Genomic DNA, 18060 nt, shown 5'->3' with positions numbered 1-18060 from the left:
TCAAAGGAGGATGTCAAAGGAGGATGGTACTGCACTCCATTCAGCTAATGAGCTCCAAGCTTTGCTTCTGAGGAACTAATACCAATGGCCCTGCCGTATCACCAACAGACCGGTAAGGCTGCAACCATCCAGACATGGAGATGCTGTCCGCACCCCTGTTCCGACCTGTTCACCTACATGAGGCTGCAGGATCACCAACATGTTCCCATCCCAACCAGCCATGGCTGCATTCCGTTCTCTCGTACCCTGCAACTACTTCCTTTTCTCGAACCTGCATTGCGTACCTTGCATTCGCAGGGGTCTAGAGAGAACGCCCAAAAGGTCACGCACGCTCCTGTATCCGTCCTTTGCTTCAAACGAGACTCATGGTCTTTGAAAATACTTTTCTCATCTCTGCTTGACCTGTTCCTCCTTGTTGTTGCCACAAATACACCACACACAAAGATCATCTGGAGTTCCTGGACAACGACTTCATCAACTTCGCGTTCTTGAAGTTCGTTGTGGGGGGCGCTAGTAGCAGATTTGCATTAGGTTGATCGGAGATACGTTCTAAGATGAGCGGCTACGGATACAGGGCTGGGGAGGGCGGAGAGGGGGGGATCTGTCGCTGATCTCCATAACCAACAACAAACATCCTTGCTTTTTTCCCTCGCTTAAGTGACACCTGTTTTTCTGCCCTCGCCTACCGACACCGGTTTTTCTGCCCTCGCCTACCGACACTTTTTTTTCTCCTTCGTCCACCCAACGCCAGTTTTTCTGCCCTCGCCTACCGACACTTTTTTTTTTCTGCCTCGCCTACCGACACTTTTTTTCTGCCCTCGCCTACCGACACTTTTTTTCTGCCCTCGCCTACCGACACTTTTTTTTCTGCCCTCGCCTACCGACACTTTTTTCTGCCCTCGCCTACCGACACTTTTTTCTCCTTCGTTCACCCAACGCCAGTTTTGCTGCCCTCGCCTACCGACACTTGCTTCTCTGCCCTCGCCTACCAACACCTGCTTCTCTGCCCTCGCCTACCGACACCTGTTTCTCTGCCCTCGCCTGCCGATACTTGCTTCTCTGCCCTGGCTCATTCGGTATCAATATGCAGGATACTCTCTTAAGCCACGTAGATGGTTTAGAGAAGTCTATTCAACATTTTTCTGGCCCTAAAGAGCAACTTGAGTCTTACATTCAAAGATTAACAAGGGCCAAATCGAAGATAGAGAATCTTGCGATCTTAATACCGACCATCGAGGATCTAAAATCAGAGACAAAGAAGAGTTACCATACAAAAAGGCTCACTGCGTTTCTAGACTTTGTGCTTTCGTATAAACCTAAGCCCGAACAAGATCTCAAAAAACAAGACGTGGCCAAAAAAGATGTCAAGACACAATCCAAGCTAAGGGAAATCGGATTTTATACCGCTTTGCTTATTGGCATAGCCTTCAAAATTAGTCATATCAGAAGTTTAGAAGATGAATTTCTCGATGACCTCATCGAGCTTGTTCGGAATCGTCTGGCGGACTTCAAACTTACTCCCTACCTCTTCCAACTGAGGTTTATTAAAGTCATTATCCAATTTAGACAAGCTCATTGCCCCTTCCATAAATGGGATTCAGGTATGTTTGCGACGCTATTGATATAGGAGTCTCAACTCACAATAAGCAGTGGCATTTCAGTTCACGCATAAAGGTCCACCAAACGACAACAGTCCACCAAACGACAACAGTCCACCAAACGACAACAGTCCACCAAACGACAACAGTCCACCAAACGACAACAGTCCTCCAAGCAAGCGCATTAGAGATGAAGGAGACGCCTACCCAACAGTCCTGCCTTTGCAGAAGAAGGCGAGAACAGGCACCGAGGCCCATGTCCAAGGTATATTCCAACTTTGATAATTCTTTTATATGTGTTGACTGAGATGCAGATCGAAGTAGCGAAATTAGCGAACCGATTGTTCCCATGGTGCGTCGTATCGATGTTAGCAGAGGAATAACTGCATTGAGGACAAACTCAGATCGGTTTTCCGTTCAAGCAATATTGACGGAAGCTAATGAGTATTGGGGCTTATCATTCTATGCATCCCCGGAAATGAAAGACATACTTATGAAATTAACTATGGATGACTCGCAAGGTATATTCAACCACCAAAAACCGCTCCACGTCCACGTACACTGACTAGGCTCTAGAACCGAAGCTTTATATTCCAAGGGGGAAAAATATCTATAAGCTCAACCGTGATGAAGCCTTTAGTTCGGTTACAGAGTGTAGTTGTCATGAAGCAGCATTCAATATTAACTCTGCGGGAACTCTGTTACTGACACTCTTTCTAAATAAAGACAAAGGGAAGGAGTTCGTAAAGCTACCAAGTTGCGAGATTGCTATTAAAGCTACCAAGTTGCGAGATCGCTATTAAAGCATAATATGGGCGGTGGTTGCCAAGTCCTTTTGTTTTGGTTTTGGTTTTGGTGGGTCATGGTCATATGTATCAGGATCTATTGTACAAAGACCCTCCACACCCATTTTATCTTTGGATTTTGTGGAACATCTCCAGCATGTTGGCACCCACAAGAGTCGTTTCGATAACCTTAAAGACGGTGAAATCTTTTCTAGAACCATATGCTTTTCCTTTTTCGAAACAGTTTCGCACATCGTAATCCCAAAGACTTGGGGTATAGTGTACTCGAATCCAAGCGAGGTGATGTTATGCTGATCTAAGTAGTTGCTAAACCGGGAAAAGAATTTTGAGTACGCTTCATTTGTGTCAAGCAGCGGACCCAACCGAAATTCGTAGGGGTACCATCCTAGTTCTGGGATATAAACGAATTTATGGCCACAGAGTTCGGGTTCTAGGTCTTTGTCCTGGGCAGGTTCGGTCCTGAGGCGGGAAAAACTTGCATTTCGACCCTCTATTTTCGTAACCATATGGGAACCACGAGGCACGTCAAAATGGCTGTGAACATCAACGATTCCAAAAATATCTTGAACTCCACAATCTTTCAGCAACCAGAGTAGAAAATTGATGTGCTCATCCCGGTCTTCATCTTTGCTTTCCTTAAGCAGATTGTTACGGCTACAGATATTAGCGGTTGCATTTTAAATGAAAGATTGGGAATCTCACATATCGCGAGAACGTTTCAAATGTTTTTCCGTCAGGATTTCTTGAAGTCCAGGAATCAGTCCGCTATCGACGGCTTGCGAACCCATGGTCAAAGGCATGGAAACCTCGTGTGTACATGAAAAAGAAGAAGACAGGATCAAATGCCGCAATTTAGTAGCAGCATCAGACGATCATACATCTATGAAGCACTGAATTGCTGGGCGGGTGTGGCACATAGCAGCCGTGACAAGTTGGTTATTCGATGGGGATAGCATCGTGAGATGAAAGAGGAAGAATTTTGGAATGGCCACTGGGCAGAGGCAGCGAAGGTAAGTAGGCGGGTCGGCACGTGTCATCAGGCTTAGGGTATGATATATTCCAAAGCAGCACGGGATTTCTTGCATATCAAGGCCCTAATCCAATTGCTTGCAGAAACAGGTGGCCGGCTTGAGCATCTGATTGATAATGTGACTGAACAGTAATTCCCTCATACCCCGCAGTGCCGGCTAATTATCGACCGTGACGTCATGTCAGCCAATGACCGTCAAACACGATACCTCGACTACCCTACACGACAGTTTGTGCGCCCAATATCCATTGGGACACGAACAACGTCTGTGAAAGGGTGATGCAAGTCTGCTAACGACACAAAAGCTTTGCACGTTTCCAGCATTGCCACGTACGACACATCCCTTGTTCACGTTCAGCATCCCTTGAACCAGGTCAGACGATTCAAACAGCATCAAACAGAGATGACGCTAATGCACACTGTGTCTTGTCCAGAATGATTCCCAAAAAGGTTTCCGCTAGGCGATAAACTTGCTTTGCAAAGATACGTGTTTTCTACTGGAAATATCGTACCATCACGTCGTTGGGTAGGCATTTCAGGTCTGCGGGGCTCTTATAGATTGGCACTTTGGCAAATAGGGGCAATGTTAACGTAAGTTAAGTCACCCATTTATTCACATGTTTGCTCCCAACGAGTGATTTTATTCCCTCCTATCTCCGCTGACCCAATCAAGAAGCAGAGCGGCGATGGTAGATCATGGATTGACTAAAGCAAATTTGGCGTTCAAGATGGGTTTGCGGGTCGGCACGAGCCATCGTGCGTTGAAAGGTGACCCTTTGAGTAGCATGCATTCGAGTACTTTATCGCATATTCCGTGACCCTAGCTTGCTTGCGGGAAGCAAATTGCCTCGATTGCTACATGCACGGCGCAAATTCCTTTATACCCTATAGTTCCGTCTATTTATCGTCACGATGGGCCATGACCTCGGAGATAATAGAAGGCTACCCTACATTGCGCCTCCTCTTCTGGTACGTTTTCATTTGTGCTGTTGATATGCTGGATAGAGCGCAGTTTGTTGACGCGTTCGCAGAAATTGGACTCTGGGGGGAAGACTAATCTCGCGTAGCGGATGACTAATCCCCGTTAGGGCCAAATATCTCTGTAATTAGCGTATAGATAGACTGTAATTCCTCTAGCTCAGCACGTCCTGTGCCCCAGTAGGGGACATTTGGGGCCTACGGCCCCCCGGACGAAAAATATACATACATACATACATACATACATACGTTTTCATTGCTGAGAGCTTCTGCCATCACAATGGCAATCGTTCGCGGCTGCTTCGAATCTCAAAGATGCGGGCTCTCACCGTTGTCGTCCCGTACAACCGACCTCTGTAGCATCGGCTGCCCATCTGACACTCGATGCTGTTGCTGGCGCAACACTCTGGTAAAACAATTTATGAAAACTCATTCATTAAAAAAACAGTTTGGAACTTCATGGTCTTTAGTGCAAGCGTGCCCCGTCAGCGCGGCTGTACGTGTTTTTGGCGCAAAACGTACACGACGCGGAGACTGGGGAATTGGCGATGAAGCTTCACCAACTTCAGAGGAGCATTGTTACGGCTGGTAGTGTTTCGAACCCTCATCAACATGAGAATCATATTCAAGGAAACAATCTGGATCCAATGAAGAGGTTTCGATTTTGTGTTAATACCTTATCTCGCGCTTTTACTTGATCTGAATCACAAAGAAGCCGAATCGCATCGTAGCCAAGATGCCGTACGCTGCCCCCAAGAGCCCCGGCACATTTATCTTGATGTATTTCCTGCAACCTCAGCACGTTGTAAAAAGTGCGACTCGCGTATAGCGCTGCAGCCTAATACTCATACCCGCATCGGACCGTCTGACTGGGTTATAAACAGCTCGCGCCTAATAGTGTTATCTGGGCTTAGAGGTGACGTAAATTGCTCTGTTGTGAGTCGAGACCTCTCCCGGGGCCATCTCCGACCAGCCAGGTCAACTTCGACTTGCAGTTGATGCGCCTGCGCGTTTAGCAGCTGATCCCATGGCCAGGTAGGGGGGAGAAAACTGCGCTAACATGACGAAGTACCACCCGCCTTCATAGCTCCCATCTGGTGTGCATGCCAGTCCCCATTCGGCATGATGGGAAAGATCTACATATGGAACACGGGAGGTGGAGGAGGCCCGCATTGAGTGCAAACATCCGGCGCCGCTGTTTGGACCCTGTTGATGACCGTTGCTGCTACCTGTTTAGCTACTACGGCATTTGGAAAATGAAGAGAATCGAGCGTCAGGTGAGATTGTCCATGATTTAGCATCCACGCTTATGCACACGTGCCTCAACTTCGTATCCCGTGTTGCCGCTGTATTCTAGATTCCTTGCCTGAGAGTCCAGCTACTTACCCTTGCTGTTATCGCGACGACCTTATGCAGGGATAAGCTTCGTGCATTCGCTAAAGCCATAAAGATGGTGTCACCCGGACAGGGAAACCTACCCGGTAGGTCAAAATGGAGCCAGAAACAAGCCCCTTCCTGGTTTGGTGCAGAGAGAGACATGATTGAGCAATTGAAGATGCATTGATTTGCAAGGGGCGACATTTACCATCCTCTTTGTTTTTGCTTCCGGTGGTTCACACCCACGTGTCTCAGTATGGCATGTTTGACTTATATGGTGGGAGTACCCAATCAGCATGTATAGCTGTCTATCACCATTGCTGCATTATTTCATTCTTAATTTCGAACTTGTTTTATTCTCAACGCTCCTTTCGTAGACGACTATCACCTACAATATTCAATTCTCAATTGTAATGCCTTATCGGCTAGATACTCATGTTTTGACAGTGGATATGCTGACCAGTCAGTCTTCTCTCGATGCGCAGACTCTGTTGAGCAAGGTCGAAGACTGGAGAACTTTTTCTGGCGACTCTGGCAAAGAGAGACCTTTGTTGTTGGCAAACAGGAGAAGACTGCTCCTACCACTCATTCTCTCTCCCATAACATTCCTTCCGAGCCGAGGAGACCTGATCTGCCTCAACTATCTGGCAGTGTTGGGTCTCTCGTAGACGCGAAGTAATCGCGGACGCCACGTCAGCCCCGAGGACTTCAAGAAGATGATTGTTTCCATCGCCAAGGACAAGGGTCTTCTGTCAACCCATCGCCATGATGCTCACGTCGCCAAGGAGTCCTTGCCAGTTCCTCCAGCCCTCGAGCGATCTGGTTCTACTACAACCGAGTCACAATCGCCTGCAAAGCCCATCACAGCTTCAGAGAGTTCACCAGAACCTTTGCCTCAAAATCCTCCCCGCACTACTGTCGTGCGTGGCTTCTTGCCTTCCCAGATTCCTACCCCTCGAACTATTCCCGGTGCTGCTCAATCATCAGACGCGATTCCTGAGCCTGAGTCATCGCCTGTGTCTAATGAACAGGGCCAGAGCCTCAGCAACAGCAAATTCAAAATAGAGGATGAGGCTCCTTTAGACTCGGATACCGACGACTACATCGACGAGAGCGCCATTGATGATGATGACGACTCTTCGGATTGGGACGACGCAACGGAGGAGAGCGGCAAATCCAGCATGGACGATAAGTTCTTCCAGCGAGTGGACTCTAAGCCCAACTTGACCTCGCGACAATCGCTCATTACTCTTATGCTTGCTCAGAATGATCGCCTTGGTAACCACGCTTCCAAATCGACATGGGCTATTCCCCGATCTCGTATGGCTGATGGCCCACCACTGGGTGCTTCGTCTAATGATTCTGACGAGGCTCCCCTGATGATGAAGGGCATGCGTGGTCCAGGTCTCAAGCCTATTCATGAGGTGCCTAGTTCTAGCGCTCAACCCATCATGACTGTCCCCAATCGCATTCAGCCTCAAGCTGCGCTGTCACCTCGCACCACTCGTCGCAACATGTTGGCGACTGAGTTGACCGAGTCTCTTCGACGCCACCTCCTCTGGGAGCGACAACAGAAGTCGTCGACAGTCAATGCCGTCCTCAAGCGACACCATACATCACATGATGTGGCCAATTTGAAGCAGTACCCGGAGAGGCCTTGCATGAAGAGCGAGTATGTGAACTCGAGCAGCCAGAGGCAGTACTTTTCCGTTGAGGCCAACCGCGGATACCACTCCAGCGGATGGTGAATATTCACAGATCTATATTAATACAAATTGTACATAAATTTCGATAGCAGGGCAAATTGCATTGAATGTCTAGCTAGCGACCTTGATACTATCTTCTTCTGCTGATAATAATTTGGGATGCATCTTGGGACTTTGATGCCAAGGTCGGCGCTCTTCTACCGTGAGCTGTACCACGGAAGCTTGAAACGAGGAAGTCGTGGTTGAGTTACTCCAGATAGCCTCCTCATATACTTCAAGCTGGGTCGACCCGGGTGAGAATGCTACGAGTCAAGAATGAGAATGTTCCCAGATAGTAATTGTATACAAATCACTACGGTGCAGCAGGGACTTCAATAAAAGCTGATTGCTGTTGCGTAGTGTTTCGAGAGGAAGGGCTATCGTTGCATGTGAATTAGCAGCTGCAGCGATTATGCTTTCTACATCTCTACGCTTTCAATTGAACCGGCCGTTCGTCTCTCCGTGTCTCTCCATTGGGCTAAGCGAAATAGTAACTGCCTTCGGGCTCCGTGGGCTCAAAGCACCCAAACAGCTATTGAAGTCGTGCTTTCGGCCATCATACAAGCACGTCCGAGATGATCAGGAGCACCCCTGTCCTCCCAGGCCGAATGGTGATCATAACTACCCTGACTGACGATAGCCGGAAGAAGAAACGAACCCACAGGCCTTTGTTACAGGGGCCCACGTCACTGCCTGTCGAGGACAAAGAGCGGGGCGTAGTAATGGATAAGGTGTTCGCAGGCATGCATAAATGAGATGCAAAACTCTAAGCAAGGGTACGTTTAACTGAAGGAGAGAAAAAAAAAGAAAAGTATACGCACTATTAATAGCTAAGGTTCCAAAGCCCAGCAACCAGGATAAACATGGCATGTCTCTCGAAGAGAATCAACAGGGAAACTCGCATGGGGACCCACTCCATTTCCTTAGCTAACTTTTCTTTTGTTGTGAGCTACCATCCATAATCGTCATCTCAATACTACCATATCCGTACAGATTATTTGTCATTTCCTGGCGCCGCAGGGTCTCATAGATGGGATGGCACCCACATAGCCCAGATGTCACCGCTGATGTACCCTGCCATCGGATTGAAGCGTTCTCCTCGCTTTTGTCACATCCCGAACCAGCAATTGCATTGCCTGATCGGGACTGGCGTGAAAAGACATGCGGCATCATAACTACCTGTGTTCTAGAAATCGTGTCACAGTCAGAGCTGGACCCTGTCTGTACCGTTCTCCGAAGCCACAGCATGGGGGTATTTAAGAGGAGCATATGGCCGCTTGTTCACACGCATCCAATTCCCCTTTGACAAAAACCCTGATCCCCAGAGACGCCTATTAGTCACGCTGTAATTCATTCTTCCCTGAATCATGCCGCTCCAGACCCGCCAAGGACCCCCCAAGAAAAGGAGGAGGTATGCATCCACGCGCTCTTGAACTTCCACTATCTAACTGACCGTATGCAGCAATACGAAATCGCGCAGTGGCTGTTCAACATGGTAAGTACAGGTTTGTGTATTTCAATAGCATTCGAACAAACTAACCAGGGCTTGTCTATTCTAGTAAGCGCCGTCATATCCGCTGCGACGAGGAACATCCTCAATGGTTGGTCGACCGTGCCATGCTGCCATATTTTGACGACCATTGTCTTATACCTTGCTAGCCGGAACTGTACCAAGCACAAAGTCAAGTGCTCGTATCACGATACGCCATCACAAGTAGAGTTGCTACGAAAAGCTCCATCTCTGAATAGGCAACCTAATGCTCGCTCAATATCCAAAGCGCGTCCATGGTCGGCGGAGGCCAAGACCGTTGTCAGGCATTGGAGAGAGACACGGTCGATGCCCATCTCAGATGATCGTATCGGAGCAACCCTGGACCCGCACATCTTCTCAGACGACGATTTACACTTCGTGTACCAATTAGTAAAAAACCAACACAGGTTGGAAAACATGGGAGTGAGCAAACTCACAGTTGCATCATCTTATTTACCAACGTTCGTTCGTCCAACAGTATCTTTCTTCTGCTGACTCTCATATTAGCTTCTTCCGGATTATACCATGGTCTCGATTCGCGATGAATGGAGTCCTCGCCCTTTCGGCGCATCAAGTAGCGTCGGTCACTGACTCAGAATATGCCCGCCTTAAAAAGGTTCGATATCAGACACTAGCCATCCAGGAACTCAGAGAATGCTTGTCCAATCTACAACCAAAACATGTAGATGCAGCACTGGTTACCTCTTTGGCACTACTGTGGCTTTGTGAGGACATGTAAGTGCACCACTTGTCCTTGGGAATACAGGATGCTGACACAATCAGGTCGAGTCGAGGAAGGATTGCAGCAGGAATCTCAGCCGTAAGTACCAATGTGCAAGATTCAGAGCAAAGCAACTCACTTGAATGCCAGATCCTACAGACCTATGAAAGATCAGATCACCAATCTGAATTCTGCCATATGATAGCGCATGCGTGGGGTCAAACAGCCAATATACAAACAACGCCAAATCCAGGGTGCGGAAACACAAGCGGCCTACAGAAAATCATCAAAGAGATGCGGAAGTTCGCAGAAGTCTTGGGAGATCACGAGCCGGACGACGGTACCTGGCGACAACTCATTTTACTCATCGCTCTTGCAGAAGATATGGTTAAAGTTGAGCCGATAACATCCACCGACAAGCAATCTGAATGGTTTCAATTACTGCACTACAATCTACCGCCCCCTTTGAGAGATCTTCTAACCGACAAGGATGTTTCTAGCATATTGATGGTCAATGCCTATTTGCACGCGGTAACTCTGTACTCGCCACCACAACTGACACAGCCATGCTTGATTGATCTGAGAGTTGATCTACCAAGTTTGTTGGATGAGACATTACAACAGGTCAGGTCCATAGATGCATACGTCAGGCTACTGAAGGAACTAAAGGCTATTGTATTATCGAGGTAGTCTTTAGTGAATTTGAGGAATTAGCAAGTTACACATTTTGTAGCAATACAAGCGTTGCTAGAGCCACAATGTGAGCGAAGAAATAGGAACTAATTATATGAGTCAAAACCTTTCTTTCTACTAAAGCCGTTCCATGATAGGATCGCCCAACGGTACTTCTTCAGACGGGCGAAGCAGCTAATGCCTTTGAATTCAGATCGGATCAAAACAAAAATTTGGGTGAGATGTTTGATTTTAATTAAGTATTAATTGCCTGATTCGTGGGGAGAAATTCTTTATCAGCCATTGTGCGTGGTATATTATTACGTATTGGGTAACCAGAGCCTGGCTTGTTGGTAAGAAACAATGTCTCATTTGATAGACTGTGTGTGAGTTCCATCGTACCTGTGGTTCTGGCTGACTACCGACCATGATGTTACGTCGAGCCACGACAGTAATGAAACTCGTCTCCAGCTGATGGGCATGCCAGCCACCACTCGGCATCATGGGGAAAATCTCCATGGAACAGGAGGCGTGTGGGCGGCCCGCATTGAGTTTAAAAGTTCAGTGTTGGTTATGGCCGTTGCGGCTAGTCGTTACGCTACGACGATATTCGTACCATGAACGGAAGCATGCACCCGGGGAGATTGTCAATGATCTAGCATCAACGCTTGTGTAGTGTGCCAACTCCAATACTTCATCTCACGTCGCGCCGTGAGCCCATGCAGTCATCGTAACACCACCTCATGCAGGGACGCGCCAAGACAGTTAGCCTTGCACTCGCTAAGGCGGCAACGATGGTGTCACCAGGACGGGGACCCTACCCGATAGGCCAACATGGAGCTAGAAAATAGCCCACTTCTGGTCAGCAAGAGATATGATTGAAGACTTGCACGGCGGGCCAAGGGTAGACGAAACATCCTTGACCGACATGCATCCCACTCCCGGCCAAGTTAGCTATGTCAACGGAGATTTTCTCCATCCAATGGGGTCGTGCTCCTCCTAACTCAAGCGCCACCATTTGGCAAGGCTAAAGCTCCTGATGTCCCGGGTACCTTTTCGGTAAGCCAGGGCGGGCACCTCTCTGTTTTTGCGGATCCTACGGAGTCCAGACGACTATCATTCATTGACATGGATGTTTTAGGTTAGTAGACCCGGTCTCATGACCGTAACTCCGTTGGTGAGTCTCGCGAATAAGCAATTACCCTACCATCCTAGATACGGAAGACGGAAAACAATTTCAGGGATGAGACTTATATATATGTAGTAAAAGTCAATAATACGGGTCGAACTTCATAAAATAAAGAAACCAGATTGCGGCTTTCAAGACTGAATCCCTCTGATCCAACACTTAGGAAGTAGCAAACGCACAACATTGCTGGATCCTTCTCTTACACCTCAGCGTTTACTGTTTATATGAAAACTTATCCTACATCCGGAACACAATGATTACGGTCGACGGTGTTGACGTATGGTTGGCTTCGCCTGACGGCTCTCGTGTCAATTTTACCAACCCGCAGAGGGACATAGCGACTGTCACAGCGAGCTACTGCGCTTTTGGTATCGCAATTACGGTTCCTGTGATCTTAGGACCAAGTCTCTACGCGGCATATTACATCCGCCGAGAGTGGCACATCGAACATTGTAAGTGATGTCCATTGCTGGGGCGGGCAGTATCTGAGACTGCTGCTGATTCTGATGGAAGATACGATCATTCTCGCAAGCATTCTTACGCTGGCTTCTGGAATTCTTACTTTCATTTGCCTACACAAGGGCGTCCTGGGCGTACACGTCTGGGAGATGTCTATGGACGACGCTATTTGGAAAAAAAAACTCATCCTTGTTACCATCTTACTGGGCATCCTGGGCACCGCCCTCGCGAGGCTGGGCCTCTGTGCCTTCTACGGTAGGATAGCGGAATTGTTATGGTACCGTCGTGTCATCAATGGCACGGTCGTTCTGATCATTATTCCTTCCATCGTGGTATGGTTCGGTCTCCTGTTTGCTTGCCGGCCGGTTGAAGCAGCATGGAATCTCAGGATGTCCACCGAGGCTCACTGCATGGATAGCTATCCCCTTCATATATTACACGCGATTGTTGGGGGTCTGGCAGATCTCATTCTTACACTTGTCGCCGTTTACACTACCCACCATCTCCAAATGCCCCGGATGAGGAAAACGGTACTCCTGGCATATTTCAGCACCGGCCTACTCACACTGGCCACCGCTGCGGCCCGGTTGAGTATCTTAATTAGAGGGATCGAAAACCCTGATAAGACATTCGTGTTGGCTCAGGGAACGGTCTGTTTGGCCCTTGAGACCAGCTTCGTCATCATCTTCGGTTCACTACCAAACTTTTACAAATTCATCAAGTACTTCGTGCTCAAAGTATTTGAAAATTCACAGTCTCTGATAGATTGTGGGATAGACTGTGGTCAAGGCTCGGGTTCTGAGGCACTCGTTTTACGCACCACCGGTGGTAGCTGCATGAACGGAGTGGAGCCCCCTTCTGAGAATTCAAGATATCACCGTAGTTCCGACGCACTCATTGTTCCATAGAACCGGAAGAAAGTGTTATGCGGCTGTTGGTGGAGCTGTCTCGTCGAAGGTTTGAATAAAACAACCTTTTCCTTCCTCATTTTGTCTTGAGTGTACTGAACATGTATCATTAGCCTGACGTTGAGTGAAGCCTTCGCAACGAAATCCACCCTCTGTGCAGAAGCCGTCTACCATGCGTGATTGATAAATCAGGCATTTGTGACAACGAGGAAGCGTGTTCATTTCTCCTTGCTGCGCTAACGAGACAGAGAAACCTTGCCCTTTGTGGACTTTTCGCTTACAGCCGAACTTGTTACTTGTAATGAGATCCTGTCTCACAAGGTAAGCTAGTTATTCTCCATTTTTAATCGCCAAGGAGGATATGGGATGCATCAGATCGTACTGATAGCTCGTCGATATCGGGCCTCGCCACGAGTTCGGCGTCAAACTTGGGCCCAGACGCCCAGAGAATGGCTCCGTTGGCTCTGAGATTTGCGGCACGGCTTGTTTACAATGAGTTGGCATCGAGTTTACCTTGTTCAGGAGAATAAAATAGTACAAGGCCTTATCTTGTTGATTGCTTACCTCTCAGTCTGGCCCCTTGTAAAGTGTTGTTGTTAAAGCGTGTGTGAAGAGGAAAGGTTGTCGGAGGTCCTACTTCGCCGGCCTCGTACAACTAGTAAAAGCACAAAGACGCTGACAATTGCGTGTGTATGGCCAACCTTTACCTACAAAGGATTGGAAACAAGGCTGATGCGCAGGATGTTAGTGTCATGTGACGAAAGGTGTGTCTAGCACCCGACAAAGAGTGACGCCTCGGAACCCACCAAGTACCAGCTTTGATCAGCGAGAGGATGAATTAATGACGCTTAAACACTGGCAAAGAGCGACCTCGAACATGGCCTTCCTTTTTGCTTCTGGCGATGTACACCCACGTGTCTCGGCATGGCATATTTTACTTATATGGTGAGAATATCCAGTATGCCTCATGTTTAGCTGCCTCCTCAATCGTCATTGCTACATTATTTCATTTCGAGTCGTCGAACTTGTCAGCTTCACAACGCTCCTTTTAGAGAGAACTGGCCGTTCTACGACTACACTTTCATCGTCCCAATACTATTCAATTCTTAATTACAATGCCCTACTCTCTGGACACTCACGTCTTGACTGTGGATGCGAGTATCATCCCACAAGATCGACACTGGGAACCCTGCTAATCTATATAGCATGTAGGCTGGCAAATTTATTTCTGAAGCATCAGGTTCTCATTTGCTAACATGTCAGTCTATTCTCGACATGTAGCCTCTGTTGGACAGGGACGGCCCCTGCTCACAGTGCTCCTACATCACAGCTTCCAAATGTTCACCGCAGCCTTCGCCCAGGATTCCCATACCAACCATACTTTCCTGACTCGCTTATCAGCAGATACCTCTCAGAGAGGTTGTGAATACCAAGAAAAGCGATATGATGCTTGCAATGAAGCCTATGCTCAAGACTTTCGAGCTACGTAGACATACAATACACTTGTAAATAATCTGTATAATTGAGACCAGCGTCTCTTCTCTTTGATTGCAACGCCCATAAGCAAATGCTCATGTGTCCAATCTCGCAGACGAGTATGTCTAATGCTAAACGTATGGGAATCATGTTCCGGATGTTGTCTTGGAGAGACCTGGCAACAGAGGATCCTACGGCCGTGGAGATTCGTAGCAAAATAGCATCTGAGAGTACTGATCTCGTATTGAAGCTGCCACCAACATCCTCCCTCATGCGTTCACATATGCGCGCGCTTTGACCTTGACGATCGGAAGCATAAAAGACCCACCAACTCTGACAGGCTAAATCACTAAAGTGAATAGGGTGCATTGGAGAGAATATGCTTTCTTTTGCTGAAACGTGCCGACTTTTGTACCGAAAGTAGTTAGCTGACGCGGAAGTCGTCCTGGGCAGACAAACCATGGTCCGGGGGCAGGGGTCGAGACGCGGGAGGGGAGGGGGGTATGATAGTGTGAAGAGAAATGTTGTACCCCCTCTTGGCTATCCTTGCATCAGTAGTCGCTATCAGCTGAAGCCTCACTCTTCAAATACAAGCGATTTCCCTGTATTTTCAGTTCCAGACGATCTTTAGTCACTCACGCAATGCAACTATTTTTCTGCCATGACAATCATAGCCGAACTTCCCGCGGCCGGCCAGGCCAAGCAATCGTTGCCACAAGCACTCCAAAACACCCAGGTGACTTCCCTGCCATTTTTCTCCAGTCAGGAAGTGCTCCAGACTATATGCTTTCATGAAAGATTGGCAAAAACTTTCACGCCTGAACAACATTTTAAAAAAGTTCAGGAGTTGGGAGAGGTCGGACATACCTTGCAGCTTCTCAAGACTATGGAAGAGGCAAACGAGCTGCTCACAGAACCTGGTCAAAAGCTCGATCAACGCGTTCAACTCATGGAATTCCATTTAAATCTCGAACCATTCCCAGTATACGAGCGGTCAAATGACTACGAGACATACCCCAGCGCCTTCAGTTGCTTGGTTATACTACAGCGCTCCAAGAAGTGTGAATTCGATTTCTGCGCATGGCCCGTGGATACCTTTGACAGCCATGCCATGATCTTCGCCGCACAAGCCTTCGGCCGCCTTGGCTATAAGTTCCCTGTCCGAACACATTTCAATGCAGTTTCAGACTTCCTAAATGATCTTATCCGTCTCCACAACCTAAACCGACATCAATCCACGCAGGATACTGCCAGCAGCCTAGAATCGACAACAGACTTTGATTCATACGACGGGTGGGTGCTGGTAGAGTGTCCAACAGTCAACCCCGGAACTGTTGCTTCGGATTGGGGCCTCGTTGATAACTTTGAACCTGGCAGCTGTCGGGTGACGCAAGTCCTTGGAGACAGGAAAAAAGAACGGTTATTGAAGGACCCTGACGAAGGGCTGTATGAATTACCTACGCCATTGAGAGATTATAAAGAGCTTGAAAGAGCACATCCTCCCCTAGAAGCTCCTGAAGGTTGGTCGTTCTGGAGTTTTCGTCGTCAACTTCAAGAATACTTCCAAATCACAGCAAACATTGCAGACAGGCCACAAGAGGGAACTGGAGACACCGCCATCCGATACATCATTCAGTGGCTCGAAGATTTGGGATACCGGGCTTCAGAGAAAGATATATTAATGAAGGATCCGATAAGGGTTCTGTCCGACATTTGGATCACTCATTGTCAGCAGCAGGTTGCTCACTGTCGATATGATCAGCCCGAGACTCTGCGATACCCAGAATACAGGGAAGGAACCAGAGAGATGCCCCATTGTCATCAACCTGATTTCCGATGGTTTCAACAGGAAAGTGGAGACCAGACAGCACATCATCCGGCATTGTACAAGCATAGACACACCAGGGCAGCTACACATCTGAACTTAATCTCCATTGGATTGGCCTCCTGGAGAGAGATGAGGGGTTCCTCTGATTGGGGTATCGTTCAACATATCAACGTGTTGCGAGCTTGCTACCTTTTGTTCCGCGCCGATGAGTCTAAGGACGCCCAAAATGGCAGGATGCCGGCTGAGCAATGTATCGAATGCATTTGGGAGAGTTGTATGGAGAAACACGACGCTGGAGAATTGGACGAGGCCGTTTCCGAGATCGAATCGCTATTGGGTCAAGAACATATACCTGATACACTAGATGATCGGATGACGGCCTGTGAGAAAAGACTTTCATTGCCGCCTTGCCCTGCTAGAAAAGGTCTATTTACGGATTTCAAGCAGATGTTTTCAATATTGCAAATGGTTCCTAGTTTCCAGCTACAAAAGCAAGACAAAGAAGACGTGGTCGACGATATCCAGGCACAATATTTCTATGCCGCCTTTTGCCTGTTAGTGTTAAACTATAGTCCCGCAAAGATGTTGGAAGACTACTCCCTAAACAATCCGAAGACTCGGCTTATTGTTTTTAACCAAATTTTAGCTATACAGGATCATCGGGACACGTATGCGACAGCGCATGAAGCAGGGATCACCAACTATTAGGCTTGTCTGAACGGTTACACTTTGCAGAGAAAGATTGGTTCTCTTTTTTCTTTATTTTTCATATTGCCTCTTCTTATCTTTATCATAGGCTTCTTGAATTTACTCAGTTTTGCTACGCTATTCAGGAGACCGTCCCCGAGTGAGCTTTTGCCGTTCGATTTAAACTCCGAATGGCACTTCATGGCTTGCCGTTGTCAGACACGAAATGGGGATTCACTGTAATCAATGTAGAATGGAGCAATATCAGCCAGGAGTTTTAGACACAGCTACCCATATAGAGTACGATTCGACACACGCCTAGAAGCATACCAACCGGCGTGGGCACAGTAATTAGAGAAAGCAATGGCCTTGAAGGGGCTATGACTTGGAAGGCGTCTGGAGACGAAGAGGCAAGTCGCTAGAGAACAAGTGCTTTGATAGCCTTTGCATCATCGAACGGATCCAAGCCTTTGCGAGTATCATGACTCGAGATGCAGAAACGTCGTTTCAGCCGTTCAACCGGCATAATGGGGGCTGACAGTCAAGAGGTTGACAATAATGCGCGCGCATGATGAACATGCAATCGTGAGACCCTATCCAACATGATCAGCAGGCCTATAGTTACATGTTCTTGGAGGACAAGGGCCTGTGCTATGAGCTGGTCGAGCCAGAACGAGGGACATTTAATTGTGCGGGTAGAAGGATGGGAAGGCTGAAGAGCAAAATCGTCAGTGGCAAAACGGCCAAATGGTAAAACAGTAAAGCAGTAAAACGATAAGATAGTCAAACGGTCAAATAGAAAACCAGTCAAGTGGTAAAGATGATCAAATGACACGATGACAAACGGTAAAACGTCAGGATGCTGAAACGGTAGAATGATAAAACGGTAAGTCAATAAACAGCAAAACGGTCAAATGGTGGAAATCCATAAAATTGTAGAATTCAGTGGCGTAAGTACTGATTATGCGAGCCAATAGAACTATGCGAAGGCCCGGTGGGGCTATTCAGCCAGTTTTGTTCCCATCACACGCCGTTTCACTTAGACTGAACACGAG

At 47.7% G+C, this 18060-nt stretch overlaps 6 protein-coding genes across 9 annotated transcripts; 5 read left to right on the top strand and 1 right to left on the bottom strand.

The window, feature by feature from the left end:
• Positions 1–887: 887 nt before the first annotated feature.
• Positions 888–3530, top strand: FOXG_21511 (uncharacterized protein). Of its 2 annotated transcripts, XM_018401854.1 has the most exons (4): positions 888–1601; positions 1651–1863; positions 1913–2119; positions 2175–3509. In XM_018401854.1, the coding sequence occupies exons 1-4, from the start codon at positions 1085–1087 to the stop codon at positions 2399–2401; spliced, it is 1164 nt and encodes a 387-aa protein (XP_018253898.1). In that variant the 5' UTR covers positions 888–1084; the 3' UTR covers positions 2402–3509. The 2 variants fall into 2 exon arrangements, with proteins under 2 accessions (XP_018253898.1, XP_018253899.1); XM_018401855.1 differs by having other exon boundaries at positions 1913–3530.
• A 1157-nt stretch (positions 3531–4687) lies between these two features.
• FOXG_21510 (uncharacterized protein) lies at positions 4688–5020 on the bottom strand (the record flags this gene model as incomplete). Its single annotated transcript, XM_018401853.1, has 2 exons — positions 4688–4799; positions 4935–5020. The coding sequence occupies 2 exons, from the start codon at positions 5018–5020 to the stop codon at positions 4688–4690; spliced, it is 198 nt and encodes a 65-aa protein (XP_018253897.1).
• A 974-nt stretch (positions 5021–5994) lies between these two features.
• Positions 5995–7935, top strand: FOXG_14209 (uncharacterized protein). The gene is made up of 2 exons (XM_018394277.1): positions 5995–6199; positions 6257–7935. The coding sequence occupies exon 2, from the start codon at positions 6506–6508 to the stop codon at positions 7535–7537; it is 1032 nt and encodes a 343-aa protein (XP_018253896.1). The 5' UTR covers positions 5995–6199; positions 6257–6505; the 3' UTR covers positions 7538–7935.
• Positions 7936–8713: 778 nt separating this feature from the next.
• Positions 8714–10585, top strand: FOXG_21509 (uncharacterized protein). Of its 2 annotated transcripts, XM_018401851.1 has the most exons (7): positions 8714–8945; positions 8997–9029; positions 9094–9135; positions 9194–9526; positions 9573–9800; positions 9849–9885; positions 9937–10585. In XM_018401851.1, the coding sequence occupies exons 1-7, from the start codon at positions 8902–8904 to the stop codon at positions 10474–10476; spliced, it is 1257 nt and encodes a 418-aa protein (XP_018253894.1). In that variant the 5' UTR covers positions 8714–8901; the 3' UTR covers positions 10477–10585. The 2 variants fall into 2 exon arrangements, with proteins under 2 accessions (XP_018253894.1, XP_018253895.1); XM_018401852.1 differs by having other exon boundaries at positions 9094–9526.
• A 1172-nt stretch (positions 10586–11757) lies between these two features.
• On the top strand, positions 11758–13300 carry FOXG_14208 (uncharacterized protein). Of its 2 annotated transcripts, XM_018394276.1 has the most exons (3): positions 11758–12099; positions 12161–13063; positions 13128–13183. In XM_018394276.1, the coding sequence occupies exons 1-2, from the start codon at positions 11901–11903 to the stop codon at positions 13012–13014; spliced, it is 1053 nt and encodes a 350-aa protein (XP_018253893.1). In that variant the 5' UTR covers positions 11758–11900; the 3' UTR covers positions 13015–13063; positions 13128–13183. The 2 variants fall into 2 exon arrangements, with proteins under 2 accessions (XP_018253893.1, XP_018253892.1); XM_018394275.1 differs by having other exon boundaries at positions 12161–13300.
• A 1822-nt stretch (positions 13301–15122) lies between these two features.
• Positions 15123–17166, top strand: FOXG_14207 (uncharacterized protein). Its single transcript, XM_018394274.1, has one exon. It carries the CDS (start codon positions 15152–15154, stop codon positions 17024–17026), a length of 1875 nt encoding a protein of 624 aa, XP_018253891.1. The 5' UTR covers positions 15123–15151; the 3' UTR covers positions 17027–17166.
• The last annotated feature ends 894 nt before the right edge of the window (positions 17167–18060 follow it).

Source organism: Fusarium oxysporum, chromosome 14, assembly GCF_000149955.1.
Source record: "Fusarium oxysporum f. sp. lycopersici 4287 chromosome 14, whole genome shotgun sequence".
NCBI lineage: Eukaryota > Fungi > Ascomycota > Sordariomycetes > Hypocreales > Nectriaceae > Fusarium > Fusarium oxysporum.
This window is presented reverse-complemented; position numbering and strand designations above follow the sequence as displayed.

Excerpts from the sequence above, each read along its gene's own strand:
- FOXG_21511 (XM_018401854.1), top strand. The coding sequence starts at position 1,085 with ATGCAGGATACTCTCTTAAGCCACGTAGATGGTTTAGAGAAGTCTATT. Across the intron at positions 1,864-1,912 it reads CACCGAGGCCCATGTCCAAG|ATCGAAGTAGCGAAATTAGC; the intron begins GTATATTCCAAC and ends ACTGAGATGCAG. Across the intron at positions 2,120-2,174 it reads AACTATGGATGACTCGCAAG|AACCGAAGCTTTATATTCCA; the intron begins GTATATTCAACC and ends ACTAGGCTCTAG.
- FOXG_14209 (XM_018394277.1), top strand. The coding sequence starts at position 6,506 with ATGATTGTTTCCATCGCCAAGGACAAGGGTCTTCTGTCAACCCATCGC.
- FOXG_14207 (XM_018394274.1), top strand. The coding sequence starts at position 15,152 with ATGACAATCATAGCCGAACTTCCCGCGGCCGGCCAGGCCAAGCAATCG.
- FOXG_21509 (XM_018401851.1), top strand. The coding sequence starts at position 8,902 with ATGCCGCTCCAGACCCGCCAAGGACCCCCCAAGAAAAGGAGGAG. Across the intron at positions 9,030-9,093 it reads CGCAGTGGCTGTTCAACATG|TAAGCGCCGTCATATCCGCT; the intron begins GTAAGTACAGGT and ends TGTCTATTCTAG. Across the intron at positions 9,886-9,936 it reads TTGCAGCAGGAATCTCAGCC|ATCCTACAGACCTATGAAAG; the intron begins GTAAGTACCAAT and ends CTTGAATGCCAG.
- FOXG_14208 (XM_018394275.1), top strand. The coding sequence starts at position 11,901 with ATGATTACGGTCGACGGTGTTGACGTATGGTTGGCTTCGCCTGACGGC. Across the intron at positions 12,100-12,160 it reads AGAGTGGCACATCGAACATT|ATACGATCATTCTCGCAAGC; the intron begins GTAAGTGATGTC and ends TTCTGATGGAAG.